Here is a 16,231-nt window from a genome sequence, read left to right as displayed (position 1 = left end):
GCTTGATTGATGTATACATTTCCAACCCTAAAAATTATTGTGTCAAATTAATATTTAGAGAGAATCAAGTGGTTGGTTCCAGTACTCTTTTGGTAAAACTTTTTCTATAGGAACCTTGGAGTTGTGTTTTGCATATAATTGAATATAGATGAGAAAGATTGGATTGACACACCTGACAGCTAGTGTGCTTCTGAGATTAACTTTAGAATAATGTTAGCCTTGTTAGTCAATAAAAGTAGATTGAGTGCCTAAGTCATTCAAAACAATTTTTTTTTAATTTTTGGACCCCCTCCCCCAAAAAACAATTTTGTTTTATCTACATATTGTGTCCAAGGAAGATAAGAAATAGGGATTATCTCCCCTTCTCCCACCATGACCCCTGTAGGCAAACAGAAACAGAGAAACTGATTGGCTTGTAGTCCAGTGGTCTGTGTTGGACTTACCTGGTCATAGATCAAATTTCTTGACTTGTGATAGCTTTATTTTTCACAAATTATTTACTGTTCTTTGATTTGCTTTATTTAGAAGGTTCTTCAGGAATTTCCAGTCTTTTACTCCAGCCTCAGCCCATTCCAGGTCCTGAAAAAGAGAATGTCCGGACTGTGGTGAGGACAGTAACTCTCTCCAACAAACAAGGTGAGACATAGGTAGGCTGTAGACTCATAAATATCTGGGCGAGCAAAATCCTGTGTGCATTTTACCTTTGGTGGATTTGCAGGAGGAGTTAGGAATGTTGATTGGATAAAAGGATGAAAAGAAAAGTTAGTGCATTTGACTCTGCTGTTAAAAAGGTTGAAATTAATGCAGTTCTCACATTTATGTATATTTAACTTTTTCATTTACTGTTTATTTGTATCCATTCACCAAATTTGTTGACTGCCCATTATGGATAAAGAACTATAAAAAAAAACACCTTTAAGTTATAGAAATATTTCCCTTCATAGTTTTAAATCTAGTAAGGAATAGGACACAAGTGATTATGATATGCAGATACATTTAAGTGTTTGTGCCATTCAAACAACAAAGAATCAGAAGAAGCACTCACTTTTGGAGTGGTCAAAGAAGGTTATAGGAGTGGAGTATGATAGTATGATTTCTTTTTTTTTTTTTAGCATACTAAAGTATACAAGCAAAAGTATAGATTTTTATAATCAATTGATTAGAACACAACTTGTCATTGTATAATTGGCTACTATTAGTTATTAGGACTGCTATTGCTTCCCTTCAATTTAGCATTTGGCTACTTAAATTTATTATTTAACATGTTGATTTTTTTTTTATTGATAGTCTTTCTTAAGACTGAGAACTGATTTTCAAGAAATTAAGTGGACTTATGTTAATATTGGCGCATGCTTTATATCCATTAGTGGTTACTGAATACCGAAAAATTGCCTAATAGTAGAGAAATTCTGTTTTGCCATTTCAGGAGAAGAACCATTGATAAGATTGAGTCTCACCGAGAGACTGGGGAAACGAAAATTTTCTGTAGGTGAGATAAGTTTTGTACATATCCTTTGTTTTCTTCTTGTTTGTGCATTTATATGATACCGCTTCCAACCTTCTCTTTATATAAGTGCCCTGTCATAATTGATTTGTAGTCCCCCTATATTCTTGGCTGAAAGCACATTTAAAATTTTTCCATGTTTTTCACACGTGCATTATACCTTTCATTGAAGTCAGAGAAATTTGTGTTACAATTTAATTTGATTATGGCCAGCATTTTAAAAAGCAGTAAAGTATATCTCTGTTTCTATGGACATATTGAAATTTGACATTTTAGAGGGGAAGAAGTGTCCATTTAATATAAATTCAGTCCCTGCGTTTATTAGTGCTAGGTTATATTTAGGGACGTATTTACCATATTACTGAACTGTTGTGCATCTACCCTAGCGTGTCGCTTTCAAAAAAGTTATTTTGAAAGTCTCCTCTGACTTTATACTCTTTTAAAATGTGCTTGCAAATATGAAATCTTACCTATTTGGAATTTTCTTTGACACCATTCTCATTGCCTGATAAGTTTTAAGTAAAAAATACAGAAATAAGTTATTTTAATATCAGCATACATGTAAACATTGTGAATTTTTGGTTTCATGTTTAAATTATCAGTGAAAGGAGAGAGGAAAACATACTCTGCAGAGTCTTTCAAGTTTTTAATGGGACCCTGGAAAGATTGTATCTTCAGTCAAGCAATCCTAAAAACATCAACTCATGACATTTAAACAACTTGTATTGAACAGTGTAATGTAATAAACCAGGAGTCGGGAAACCTTGTCCAGATCTTGGCTCCATCAATAATTGGTGACTTGCCTAAGATAGAGAATCCTTCATAACCTTAGATTTCTTATCTGGGATTGAAGACAGGTGCTATTTGGCCTTCAGAGTCTTCATGTCACAGAAAAATTTTTAATTTTGTGATTCTTTTGCTGTCCTAATCTCTGGTGCATTAAGCCACGAATTTACTTAGAATTCAGCAAACAGGGAGTGAAGTTTTTTTGGGTTTTTTTGTATATGGAGGGTTTTTTGTTTGTTTTCATATATTCCTAATTCTGATTTTCAATCTTAGCCAGGATTTATAATCCTCCATTTGTAATTTTAGTCAGTTATTTGGTAAATGTTAATTTGTGCATTCTAATTTTTTGTCCCTTCTTCTTTTGGACATTTTTATTCCTTCTCTAACCTTGAGTTATAGATAAGCTAGTAAACAAATACACCATAAAAAGAAGAAAAATAAAGAAGTATTCTGTTTTCTGTTTTTGCTTGTATATCTTGACCTTGCAGAAGGTTGACTTGAACTCTTAAACTAAATTCCCTCTATTTGTAGATGGTGACAGTGATCCTCCGTTAAAACGTAGCCTTGCACAGAGGCTAGGGAAGAAAGTTGATGCTTCAGAAACTGACAAAACACCAAAGAAAGGTACCTTTGTTGTAATACACTTAGTGTGTGTGTGTGTGTAATCCTGACACTTATCTTCTATAATGTTAACAGGTATAGTTTGTTACTCTCTTTGTGCATGTAAATTAGATTAGCTTCTGGTATACATTTTATTCATTCAACAAACATTTGAGTTGCTTACTCTACTAGATTCTAGGTAGACATCATTGTATAAAATAAACACCATCACAATCCTCAAGAGATTATAGTAGAAATACTTGTATGTATTGTGATAATTTCTATTATGAAAGCACAAAATTTGCAGCCAAATTCCCTTCCTCCTTGACAATCAATTATATTGAAGACTCTCTTTAACTAAAGAACATATTTCAGATAGATTTAGGGGGAAAAGCCTTTTGATGTCAATAAGATTTTAGAAGGTTGTATGGTAACAAAATTATTTTACTAAATTCAGTAGTTTCTGCTTTTCAAATCTAAAGAAAAATATTTAAAGCTCTCCAGAGTGCTTTGGGAAATGCATAGAGAGGAAAGTTTAAGACCTGAAAACATTTTTATACACACACACACACACACACACACACACACACACACACACACACACACACACACACACATATACATTTAGCCCTAGCCTTTTTGGCTCAGTGGATAGGGTCCTGGGTTCTATTCCGGTCAACGTCATGTACCTTGGTTGCAGGCTCCTCCCCAGCCTGGGCCCTGGTTAGGGCGCATGCAAGAGGCAACCAATTGATGTGTTTCTCTCACATCGATATTTCTCTGTCTTTCCATCTCCCTTGCACTCTAAAAATTCAATGGAAAAATATCCTCGGGTAAGGTTTAAGAAAATAGAGTCATGCTGACCAGTTGACCTAAAACATTTTTTAAAAACATTTGTATTAGAAGAGAAATATAAGCCTAATTTATGAACTTTGAAAAAGATATTTGATCTCTAAAAAATTCTCTGTTCAACATTTGGGTTTTTTGGTTTTTATTTACAGTTCAAGTTTCCAAGTCTCTAAAGGAACGATTAGGTGTGTCAGCTGGTCAAAACAATGAGGAGGCAGCAGGTAGGTAAACCCTAAGACCAGCTGCTGATATTCTTTTTCTTGCCATAAAATCTTTACTTTTTCTCCTATTTATCTATTGAGTTAGTTTAGGGCTTGTGTATTTTGTGTTTTTTGTGTGTGTGGCTTTTCTTTGTTTAAGTAATTAGTTACTTAGTTATGAATTCTGTTTTTGTACTTTAAAAGTGGCATACTGAGTTTTCATCATTGTATTGATAATAGAAAATTAGAAACTATCTAAGTATCCAACAAAAAGGAAGTAGATTAAATTAAGGTAGTTATATATTGTAATTGCGACCCATGAACCAAGAGGTCACCCATTCAATTCCCTGTCAGGGCACATTCCTGGTTTGCCATCTTGACCTCCAGTAGGGGTTATGTAGGAGGCAGCTGATCAGTGATGTTTTTCTTTCGTAGATATTTCTACCTCTCTATCCCTCTCCCTTCCTCTCTCTAAAAAATCAATTAAAAAACATTTAAAATAATTGTTGTCATGAAAAGTCATGTTCTGAACAACAGTGATGGAGAAAACTTCTCTCATATTGAATGAAGAAAGGTTACAAAAGAACATACCACTTTTGATCTTTAACATTAGGGTAAAATAAGAATCTTCTTTCCAAAAAATTCTTATAATAGAAACCTATTCTCAGGCAGAAGTTCATATGTATGAGATAATTCCAATTTTGTAAAGATAAAATTGTATGCTTAGGAAAAACACTGCAAAAAATACATAAATATTAACATTGGTTTTATCTGGGTATTGAGGTTTTAGATCATTTTAATTTTCTTTATATTCTTCCCTATACTTTAATTTAATGTTGAAGTTTTAAGTTGCGAGATATAACTACGTAAATGTATATATGCATACAATTTAAAGAATAGTAAAATGAACATTCTGTTACTCAACCATCTAGCTTTTTTATACATTGCTGGATTCAGTTTAATGCTCTTTAATTTTTATATATTTATGAATGATATTATCCTGTGCTTTTCCTTTTTCATTTTATCCTTATCTTATTTGAATATTAAGATTTTACCAGAATTCATAAAAAGGTAATCTGGTGTGAAACATTCTTATTCTTTTTTTTTTTTTTTTTTATCCTCACCTGAGGACATTCTCATTGATTTTTTTGGAGAGAGAAACATTGATCCGTTGTCTCCTGCATGCTTCCCAACCAGGGCTGGGGATCGAACCTGCAACCTAGGCATGTGTCCTGACTGGGAATCAAACCCAAACCTTTCAGTGCACAGGAGGACACTCCTACCAACTGAGCAACACCAGCCAGGGCCATTCTTATTCTTTTTGAAACAAACTTTTTGTTTTCTTTTTGTGGAATTTTTCTTAAAATATTTTATTGAGAAGAAGAGAATTTGTTCAGAAATCCTTCGTTAGTATTAACCTTTTGCACTCGGATGTCGAGTGGGACTCGACACGGTTAGCATTAGAATAAAGGAATCGAGAAAAAAGCAAGCGAGTGCAAAGGGTTAATATCAGTATCTGTTCTGAAAATAATGTTGACATTTCATTAAAGCACTGGTAATTCTTTTACTTCTTTGATAATTACCTTGCAATCTTTAAGAACCTCAAAACCTCGATTCCCGATCTTGTCTAAAATGAACAAAGTATAGTATGATTCCTCCCTATTCTGCACCCTCCTCCTACAATTGGTCATATAGTACAGTGAGAAGAGCAGGGAATTATCTAATATTCCAGTGTTATACAGTTCCAGAAAGGACTATTCACATTGTACCCTGGTGTTCAACATAGACTACCATAACAATTGACCCCCTTGAGTTGTGCACCATGGCAGACGTGGACATCTCTTTCCTCCAGGGAAGTGAGCCTCAAGCTGCTTATGTTGTGACTTAGAACCAGGCCCAAGTTCCTGTGGGTGTCAGGCAGCTTCATGTATGCTATCTCATGAAATGCTCACAACTGCTCCTAGGCTCTGGTAGAGGGACGGTGGCTTGAAGAAAATTGGAGTTATATAGGGAGAGACTGAGTTGTGTGGCTTTCAGGTGAGGGCCACTTTTCCCCATGCTCACCCAACTGGTGCCATTGTCTCTGTGTCCTGCAAGTCTTCTCTTTTTTTTTTTTTTTTTTAATACATTTTATTGATTTTTTACAGAGAGGAAGGGAGAGGGATAGAGAGCTAGAAACATCGATGAGAGAGAAACATCGATCAGCTGTCTCCTGCACACCCTCCACCGGGGATGTGCCCGCAACCAAGATACATGCCCTTGACCGGAATCGAACCTGGGACCCTTCAGTCCGCAGGCCGACGCTCTATCCACTGAGCCAAACCGGTTTCGGCCAAGTCTTCTTTTTTTTTAAATATATTTTTATTGATTTCAGAGAGGAAGGGAGAGAGAAATATCAGTGATGAGAGAGAATCTTTGATCGGCAGCCTCCTGCACAACCCCTACTGGGGGTCAAGCCCTCAACCCAGGCATGTGCCCTTGACTGGAGTCAAACCCAGGACCCTTCAGTCTGCCAGCTTTATCCACTGAGCCAAACCAGATAGGGCACGTCCTGCAATTCTTATTAGACAGATGTTGGAGCTTTTGAACATAGTCTCCACCACCACCTGTTTTTTAACCTTGCCTTCATATTTTCTATCCGGGGTTCTTGCTTCACCTTTTATTATGATCTTTGCTTGTTTTCTGTATAGGATCAGAGAGTAAATATTGTAAGCTTTGCAGGTTACAAACTAGGTCACAACTACTCAACTCTGCCATTATGGTATGGAAGCAACCATATACAATATGAAAATGGATGAGTGTGGGTTGTGTTCAATAAATGTTACTTACAAAATTTAGAAACATGGATGTGAGAGAGACACATCAATTGGTTGCCTCCTGCATACATCCCTACCAGGGGCTGGGGATCGAATCTACAATCCAGGTACGTGCCCTTGACCGGGAATTGAACCTGTGACCCTTCAGTGCACAGGCTGATGCTCTAGCCACTGAACCACACCAGCCAGGGCGATTTAGTCTACCTTTAATGTCTTCTCTATTATTTTGATGAAATTTTGGAAGGGTGGGGAAACAGGGTTGCCATGGCACCATTCATATTGTACTTTCTTGGAATTGTTGTTTTGAGATCAGTCTACTTTAAAAATGGAAGAATTTTTACTTTAAAAACTTAAGGAAATAATTCAGTAAATGTTGGAGTGTTTCCTATCTAGCAGGTACTAAAATAAGTAATAGTCACTGTTCTAATGTTAGTGTGGTTGGAAATAATCACTCATTTATGGTATTGTGTGATCAGTGTAGCAAACTAGATTTGGGGTTGTCAGGCTCTAAGATGAACTCAGTTAAAACTAGGAAGAGAAATGAGGACAGTAGGGACTATTACATGTAGAAGCAATAGCACATTCAAAAGTTCAGAACATGTGTTTAAGATTGTAAAAGGATAATTTTTTATTTTCCTCTTCCGTTAAAAGCTGTATTCAGCCCACCCAGTGTGGTTCAATGGTTGACCATTGACCTGTGAACCAGGAGGTCCGTTCGATTCCCAATCAGGGCACATGCCCAGGTGGTGGGCTCAATCCCCAATAGTGGGCAGGAGGCAGCAGATCAGTGATTCTCATAGTTGATGTTTCTCTCTCACTCTCCTTTCCTCTCTGACATAAATAAAAATACATATTTTAAAAGAGGTGAACTCCAAATAAAGTGACTTGTGTTCCCCCTTGAAAACAGAGAGAGTTACTAAAGTTGGTGAGATCCATGTGAAGACCTTAGAAGAAATCCTTCTCGAAAGAGCTAGTCAGAAACGTGGAGAATTGCAAACTAAACTCAAGACAGAAGGCCCTTCAAAAGCTGATGATTCTACTTCAGGAGCAAGAAGCTCTTCCGCTGTTCGAATCAAAACCTTCTCTGAGGTCCTGGCTGAAAAGAAACATCGGCAGCAGGAAGCAGAGAGACAAAAAAGCAAAAAGGATGTAACTTGCGGCAAGTTAAAGACGGATAGTGAGATTAAAAAAACATCGGTTTTGCCACCAATGGTTGCCAACAAAGGACAATCAGAGGAGCCTGCAGGGCGAACGAAGTCTATGCAGGAGGTGCATATCAAGACACTGGAGGAAATTAAACTGGAGAAGGCACGGAGGGTGCAGCAGAGCTCCAAGAGCAGCACCAGCTCCCAGCCGCAGCCCGAGGCCGCCCCGGGGACCAGGCGGCTTTTACGAATCACCAAAAAGTCAGGTAATGAGAAAGCTTGGACTGGAGTACCACTTGCCCAAGTAGTCTTTCCAAGGGCAGGGCTCTGCAGGGAGTTCCTAGGAGTTCTGTCAAGTTCTCTTTACTCAGATAACCTGTGAAAACCACTGGGTTACATGAAGTGAAGCTGTTTCTGTATAGCAGCACCCATAGACCTTTCATATTTTAATGTTCATTTTGAAAGTTTATAAGGACTAAAGAGCTTTATCTACAATTTTATTAGCCTTGTGTTAGCATTATTTTCACTAAAAGTTTTGTTTGACTTCATCTGTCATGAAGTTGGAGCCTAAATGAAATAACTCAAAATCTGTTTAATATGAATTAGGTATAAAAGAAGAGAAGAAACTTCAAGAAGAAAGTGAAGTTGCATTTCAGAGCAGTGTTGCTAGAACAGAAGCTAAAGAGGTTAGTTTATTTAAAATCATTTTATAATTTTGTTCATGGCAAGTGAAGGCTAGATGAATGGTAAAATGTGCCTTTTAGTTTTAGTTTATAATAAATTTCTGTTTTATTATACGTAAACAGTCTTTCACTATGTGTATAATTTCTACAGGGAAACATTTTTTTTTCTAATGGGGGTTTTCTGTACTTCTATGTATATCACCAGTGTCCTCTGCCCTTTGAAAGTTTTTTAATTGGCATCAGTGTTTTTAAACTGAGCTTTTTTTCTTGCCTTTGAGAGTAATGCCAATTCATTGTACTAAACTTGGTAGTTTTTATTTTTAAAAGAATGAGAAACCCTGTAATTCCAGTCTACATGTACCCACCATTCATTTTGTTTTTCATGGATTTCCTTCAAGCCTTTTGTTTACATACACATGTGTGAACTCATTTAATCTTTGACTCGTGTTTAGAATGTAAAGGCAGTGCTCATTTTGTAGCTTGCTTTAACTTTTACCACATTAATAATTCTTCAAGATGTCCATCCATATTGACCACAGAGTGTTCTTTATACAAATGTAGTCTGTCTCTGGACTGTTTTACCTGAGATAATGAGCATCTGTGTATATTAGTGCAAGTGTCTGATTATTTTAAATCATTTGTATTAGACTCGGGGTCATGATTATCTAGCCTAAAGAATCTGGGATTTTATTGTTGCACATATATTTAATCTTTCCTCTTTAGCGTGGTGGGGTATGTTTTGTTGTTTTTTTGTTAATCCTTACCCAAGGATATTTTTTTCCATTATGCAGAGAGAGGAAGGAAGAAGGGAGGAAGGGAAAGGAAGAGAGAGAGAGAGAGAGACATCGATGTAATAAAGACACATCAATTGGTTGCCTCCGCCCCTCCTGGGGCCAGGATTGAACCCGAAACCCAGATGTGACTGGGACTTGAACCCGAAATCCTTCAGTTCACAGGCTGACGTTGTAACCACTGAGAAAACCAGCCAGAGCAGCTTAGTGAATTTGTTTTTATTTTTAAATATATTTTTATTGATTTCAGAGAGGAAGGGAGAGAGATAAGAATCATCGATTGGCTGCCTCCTGCCTGCCCCCCACTAGGGATCAAGTTCACAACCTGGGTTTGTGCCCTGACCAGAAATTGAACCATGACCTCCTGGTTCATAGTTCAACACTCAACCAACTGAGCCACACCGGACGGGCAGGTGGTTTTTATTTAATATCAAAGAGCAAAACAAGCTCTTGTGTTTTGAATTATATGAGACACTGCTTGACTTATAACTTATAAATAGCAATTATCATGTAGGTTGTTAGAGGTACTAGAATTTTTTAAATATTTTTTTAAATTGAATTTTTGAGAGAGAAACATGGATAGATAGGAGAACAAACCATCGATTGATGCTGCCTCAGCCCCTCCCAGGGATTGAACGCACAACCTGGGCATGTGCCCTGACTGGGAATCGAACTGGCAACCTTTTGTACAGGATGACACCCAACCAGCTGAGCCATACAGGCCAGGGCTAGAGATACTAGATTTTAATTCTGTCATTTAAATTTATACATAGGCTTCAAATGAGACAACAGGAGTTGGCATTAAAATTCCAGTCAAGAAATGTGAGATGATGCGAGAAAAGCACATACAGAAACAGCCAGAGAAGGGAACCTCACAGAAGGAAAAATCTGTGCTGCCATCCCTCTGGGGAGATGTGGACTCTGGTAATGCCCAGCCAGCAGAGACGCCAGTGCTCACTACTGTGCCGAGCCTCACACGGAGCCTACCAAAGCGGCTTCCCACCAAGTCATCCCAGAAGGCAGAGGTGGAAACCGCAGGGATTGGCGACTCGATATTAAATGTGAAATGTGCGGCACAGACCTTGGAAAAAAGGGTTAAAGGTGAGTGTTCTTTCTAGTATATCTTGCTTTAGGATCTCAGAATTATCAAATTTCAGTAAATCCCTGGAGCCATTGGGTTGAATTTCATTTATCTTATATACTGGTTACACAAAAGTAGATAGTAAGTAATGGTTCTTATAATTCTATTTAAAGAGACAAATCGAGATGAGTCTCTTTTTCAGCATTTAAAATTGCTATTTAGAAATTTTTTTTTAACTTTCTGTGGTACATTTTTCCTCTGGTTTTGAAGAAAAGGAATAGAAGAGCAGTGGCAAATTCCAGAGCCACTGAAAGGAATCATTTGAGTATATATGTTCATTATGTTCATGTGTAGTGCAGATTGCTTGTGGATCATTTTCAATCTGGGTTTTTTTGGTCATCACTTTGTTTAATTATATGTTGTATATCACTGTGAAGGAATTTTGATATTCTGAGTTATTCTCCATGTAAAATAGGGATATTTTAAACTATTAATCAAATATTTTCCATTTCTTGTAGCTAAGCCCAAAGTGAATGTGAAGCCATCTGTGGTGAAAGTGGTCTCTTCCCCCAAATTGGCCCCCAAGCGCAAGGCAGTGGAGATCCACCCTGCTGTCATCGCAGCGGTGAAGCCGCTCAGCGCTGGCGGGGTCCTGCAGGAGAGCCCAGCCAAAAAAGCAGCCATGGTAAGAGCAGACCCAGCGTGGCAGTGCTTCCGTCTCCGGTAGGAAAGCAGGGGAGATGATCTCTCCAGCTATATCCGTGTGTGATACTTCCTGCCATTTTCTAAGCATTTTATTTGTTTAGTTGTTACTGTATTTTATGTTTACAGTCAGACATTTGTGAAGTGGCAGGTTAGGTTTTTGAAAGCTAATTTTTGGGCGCTTAAACTATTTTGCTTATTTGTACACCCAACCTTTGGATTATTTACTCGTGATTCCCAGGATTAAAGAAAGATAGCCATAATTCTAAGAAGGTGGCAAAAGAAAGTGAATGTGCTCACATTAAAAAGCCCGACTCCCCACTGAATTACATTGCTCTTCCTTCCGTAGGCTGTTGTCCCACTCCTTTCTGAGGACAAAGCAGTCACTGTTCCTGAGACAGAGAGACCTAGAGACAGGTAATACCTTGCAGTTCTTTTAAATCAAACTTAGGCCACTACTATTGTTTATGCTCTCTAGAGAATAAAACTAAATAATTCTAAGCATGTACAATTTAGCCATATCTAAATTAGTCTGCTGAACTTCAAATTAATTTTAAGAAAACATAATGCTCAGGGCTGCTAGTCTCCTTAGGTGCCATTGTTTATATTTTGCCTGTATTATTTCAAAAATGTTTTGAAAGCCTGCCTGAATTCTGCTTTAAAGGGAAGATGCTTTGTCCTAATGAGTAAAACAATTCCTTTTGTGAGTCCTCAAACAACTCTTTGCTAACTCTTTGTATCACTGAAACTAGGTAGTCCAGCTAGTCATTGAAAAAGGACAGTTTTTAATAATCTCCTGGGTGTTTTTTTCCTTACAGTCTTGTGCTGCCTCCAGCCCAATCCTCATCAGATCCCTCTCCACCAGAAGTATCTGGCCCTTCCTCATCCCAAATGGCCACGAAAACTCGCCGACTCAGCACTGCTTCGACAGGAAAGCCCCCGCTCTCTGTGGAGGATGATTTTGAGAAGCTAATATGGGAGATTTCAGGAGGCAAATTAGAAGCTGAGATCGACCTGGATCCTGGAAAAGATGAAGATGACCTTCTGCTTGAGCTATCAGAAATGATTGATAGCTGAAGGTGATAGTAGGACATTTCAAACAAACAAAAACAAAAAAACTCACCAAAAAACTGCACTTAGTTTCATCTATTATAACATTTACCCAAGATGATCATTTCTTTAGTCTAGAATTTGCCCCAGATCAGAAGTATACCTCTGAATTACCTGTATGTGTCCTAGATTCCTTGGGGTCAGATTTTTAATGTCCCTTGATAACCATTTTGTCCATTTGATGCCACTGTTTAGCATCTTCAAGAAAAAGTTCTTTCTTACCCCTCTCTCCACAAAAAGACTGAGAGAGATCCAAGTGAAAGGATGCAAGAGAACTTGGTGACTCCTTGAGGTGTTTGTCAGTTTTGGCTTTTTTCCCCCTTTGTTGTATTATTTTATGTATTAATGTACTTACTGTTACCTGAGTTTGGAAAGGATGAAGACAGCTGCTACCATAAGGACCAAATTTCATGCTACCACTAAACAAAAAATTCATTCAGTCTGTGTTAAATTGTATGTCTTTTTTAAAGTATTTGGAGATTCGTCTAAGCTTTAGAGCTGAGCAGCTCAGGAAGCCTGTAATCTGGACATAACCGTTTGGACCCGATTTTCATGTTTCTACTGCTGAGTAAGCCTCTGAAGATCCATAGCTAATTTATTATTACTGTAATTTTTTAAGGCTTTAAAGTGCCTCAGGGGTTCTCTGAAATTAATTTTCTATTTCTGGGATTCCCTGGATTCTTATTAAGAGATGGTGACATAATGATTAGAGGAATTCTCTTTTTAGTGTGAAAGTTGTCCCTTCTCTTTAGTACTTGCCTCCTACTGGCATTGAATCATCACAGGAATAAAAATTGGTTAATTTTATATTTCTAATTCTCCCAGCAAACTCCTCTTACCCAGTATTTATTTGGTGTCCTGTAACTATCAGAGGGGGGGAAATGAACTCATTCAAGCTGCCAATATTTATGTGTGGACTGTAGCGTACAATGAATTGTACTACAAGAAGGGATTATTTGAGATATTCTGGAGGTGTATTGTATACCATCCAGTTTTCTTCATTTCTGAACTGAATTTTCTTTCTTTGATGTTGGTCTCCCTCCTTCATATCACCTCAAGGTTTAGACTGTGAAGGAACAAGTATGTGGGGCTAATAGTCTTAAAAGGAGACATTATACATACTCGGAAGAGGAAAGAAGGACTTGTCCATTTTGATATTTCGCTGTAGGTGGCCAGTTTTGTTTCTCATGGGGAATCTGACCCACCTGTCATGTTGGCTCCTAAGGAACTGCTATTGTAAGCGGCTCATCAAGAGTTGAACTTCATGTAGCCTTGTTGAGAATATGGAAAAGGAAGCAAGCCACAGGACTGCCCATTCAGTCTTGGGAAGATCTGGATGATTCTGCACAAGCAAAAGTGACTTGAGATTTATGTACAGACACACCTCTGTCAATCGATCTTCAGCTGACTGAATGTTGTATCATAGCCCTTCTCCAAAGCAGGGGTGGAATGTTTGGTTTCACCACAGATTTTCTACTCATTTCATTTCTGGAATCAGCTTAGATTCCAGGTCCGTTTTGTATATAACCTTTATTTGCCTTTTAAAAAATAATTTTGTTTCATATTTAAAGCCCTTGTATTAGTCAATGATTCATGTTCAGCATTGTTTGAACCATTTGCCATTCATTACACAAAGAGAAATACTTATTTGTGTTTTAAATAAAACTGGTGTAGGAAAGTCTTGACATTGTGAGTTAAGTGGTCATACCTCATGTCAGCCTAGGATCTGCCTCAATAGAGGCCCCAATCGAAATGGTGTTGGCCTTTTGTGTAAGTGCTCCAATTTCACAGGTATTATTTGGCTTTAGAAATCTTTTACAAGGACATATTGCCAAACCTACCACAAGCTTGCTCAATTTTAGTTACATACGCTTTAGGTAAGAATGCATATTGTATGTGAGGATTCTTTTCTGGCACTCAGCCATAATCATTGTAACTCAAGTAATGCCATTAAATTTCTTAAAGGAGAGAATGTTTATAAGTGATCTTAGATGGATTCAACAATTTAGAATTTTCAAGCATGAAGGCAATTAAAATTTTTAATTCTAGAAAGTCCAGGTTTTTTTCAGTAGTGTGCCAATATTTTGTTATGGGGTTACATAAGAATTTGTTAGCCACCAAAGAACATAGATTTTTTTTTTTCTTTGCCAAATAGTAATACCAACAAGTTGAATCAGCTTTTCACAAAAAGCAAAACATTTATATTTAGTTTTGAGTGATGATGATTTTCAATTTTAAAAATAGAGAAAAGGCCCAAATAATACAGTTTGGCTAAAGCCAAAAATTTCAAAATAGTTTATGATTCCTATATTTGTCTCAAGATCAATGATTTCTAAAATTGTGACCTTAACCTAAAATTCTAATGGGTCCTCTCATAGGGCCAGAACAGTTTTGTGTGTTTTTTAATACATTTGTGTGGGGGTTTTTTAATATATATTTTTTAATTGATTTCAGAGAGGAAGGAAGAGGGAGAGAGAGAAACATCCATGATGAGAGAAAATCATTGATCGGCTGCCTCCTGCAAGTCCCCTAGTGGGGTTTGAGCCCACAACCCAGGCATATGCCCTTGACTGGAATCGAACCTGGGACCTTTCAGTTCACAGGCCAACGTTTTATCCACTGAGCCAAACCAGCTAGGGCCAAAGCTGCTTTTCATCTTGACCAATCTTGGGAACTGTAGAGATTAGACTGATGTTTAGTATAGTTTCAGAAATAAAGCTTATTCTATGTTGGCCAAAGTTTTATGATCCTTTCCTAAAACTGGCTTCATGTTGCTGGAATATTTTTGCAATTCTTAAAAATATTTGCTTTGAATTTGTCAGTTTAGCAACAGGAACTGAGGTTACCAGTTGCTAACTCTTTAATAGGAAACATTTTTAAACTAGCTTAACATTTATTGATAATTTAGTGTATACCTCTTATTTTACATAACCATTTTGATACTAAATCTTACACTGCATTGAAGATCACTGCTTTTGTCTTCACGGTAGTGTCAAAGTGTCATCAGATTTAACAACGTACAGGCATATTATTATGTGCAATTGGGTTCAATTCGTTTCAAGAGCTCTTTTTTTCTTAAATCATCTTTGAAAGCTGCTCAATAATCGGTGCAAGTTTCCACGACCCACACATCTGACTGCATTATTTTTTTCAGGTTCCATTTGAATTTTCAAAACGATGTCAATTAAGGGCATGAGCACAAAGAAAATACTTGACCATTTTCTTAGTACGGTAAAATAAAATAGACAAAGAATAAGCAATTACCTTAGATAAGAACAGCCATCTGGAATTTAAATTTAAGAAATCAGGAGTCCCAAGATTTACTGAGTGGGCCTATGAAAGTATTTAGATTTTGGTTGGATTTAACTGCTATGTTGTTACTGTCATAGTCGATGACAGGAGTGGGGAACCTTTTTTCTGCCAAGGGCCATTGGATATAACACGGGCCATATAAAATGACCAACTTAAAAATTAGCCTGCTATGTTTGGTCAAATATTTAATTAACTACTAATGTCTTGACAGGGCAGACCAAATTATTTCACGGGCCTTATACAGCCCGCTGGCTGGATGTTCCCCACCCCAGTCTATGATAATGAGCAAAAAACAGTGTATTAAAACTTGGTATTGCCTGTCCCTGGATGTTTTGGTTTTTAGACTCTGATTTGTCCTTAGGAGTAAAGCAAAAATCTGTAGAGTTAAGAGTAAGGGTAAACAGCTCAGCCAAGTGGATTGAGCACCATCCTATGCTCCAAGAGGTCACTGGTTCAATTCCTGGTCAGGGCAATAAAATCATTTTTATTTTTTAAAGAGTAAGTGTAAACAACCAAGTTCAGACTAAATGCAGAGAAGGAAGAATGCTCAAATATAAGACAACTGCTTATTGAACAAGTGAATATATATATATATATATATATATATATATATATATATATACATACATATACATATATATACACATATAGA

At 37.2% G+C, this 16,231-nt stretch overlaps 1 protein-coding gene across 1 annotated transcript in view; it reads left to right on the top strand.

Annotated features, from left to right (window-relative positions):
• The window catches only part of ZC3H11A (zinc finger CCCH-type containing 11A), a 32,531-nt gene extending 18,579 nt beyond the window's left edge, over window positions 1-13,952 (top strand). Inside the window, exons 7-16 of the mRNA XM_079760574.1 lie at window positions 526-636; window positions 1,427-1,489; window positions 2,822-2,914; window positions 3,892-3,960; window positions 7,663-8,166; window positions 8,507-8,586; window positions 10,148-10,475; window positions 10,974-11,140; window positions 11,507-11,574; window positions 11,976-13,952. Of these exons, the coding sequence (XP_079616700.1) occupies window positions 526-636; window positions 1,427-1,489; window positions 2,822-2,914; window positions 3,892-3,960; window positions 7,663-8,166; window positions 8,507-8,586; window positions 10,148-10,475; window positions 10,974-11,140; window positions 11,507-11,574; window positions 11,976-12,234 (1,742 nt within the window). The 3' untranslated portion in view covers window positions 12,235-13,952. The remainder of the gene's footprint in view (window positions 1-525; window positions 637-1,426; window positions 1,490-2,821; window positions 2,915-3,891; window positions 3,961-7,662; window positions 8,167-8,506; window positions 8,587-10,147; window positions 10,476-10,973; window positions 11,141-11,506; window positions 11,575-11,975) is intronic.
• The last annotated feature ends 2,279 nt before the right edge of the window (window positions 13,953-16,231 follow it).

This window comes from Cnephaeus nilssonii (assembly GCF_951640355.1).
Source record: "Cnephaeus nilssonii genome assembly, chromosome: 21".
Taxonomy (NCBI): Eukaryota; Metazoa; Chordata; class Mammalia; order Chiroptera; family Vespertilionidae; genus Cnephaeus; species Cnephaeus nilssonii.
The sequence above is the reverse complement of the archived record's forward strand: the minus strand, read 5'-3'. Positions and strand labels throughout refer to the sequence as shown.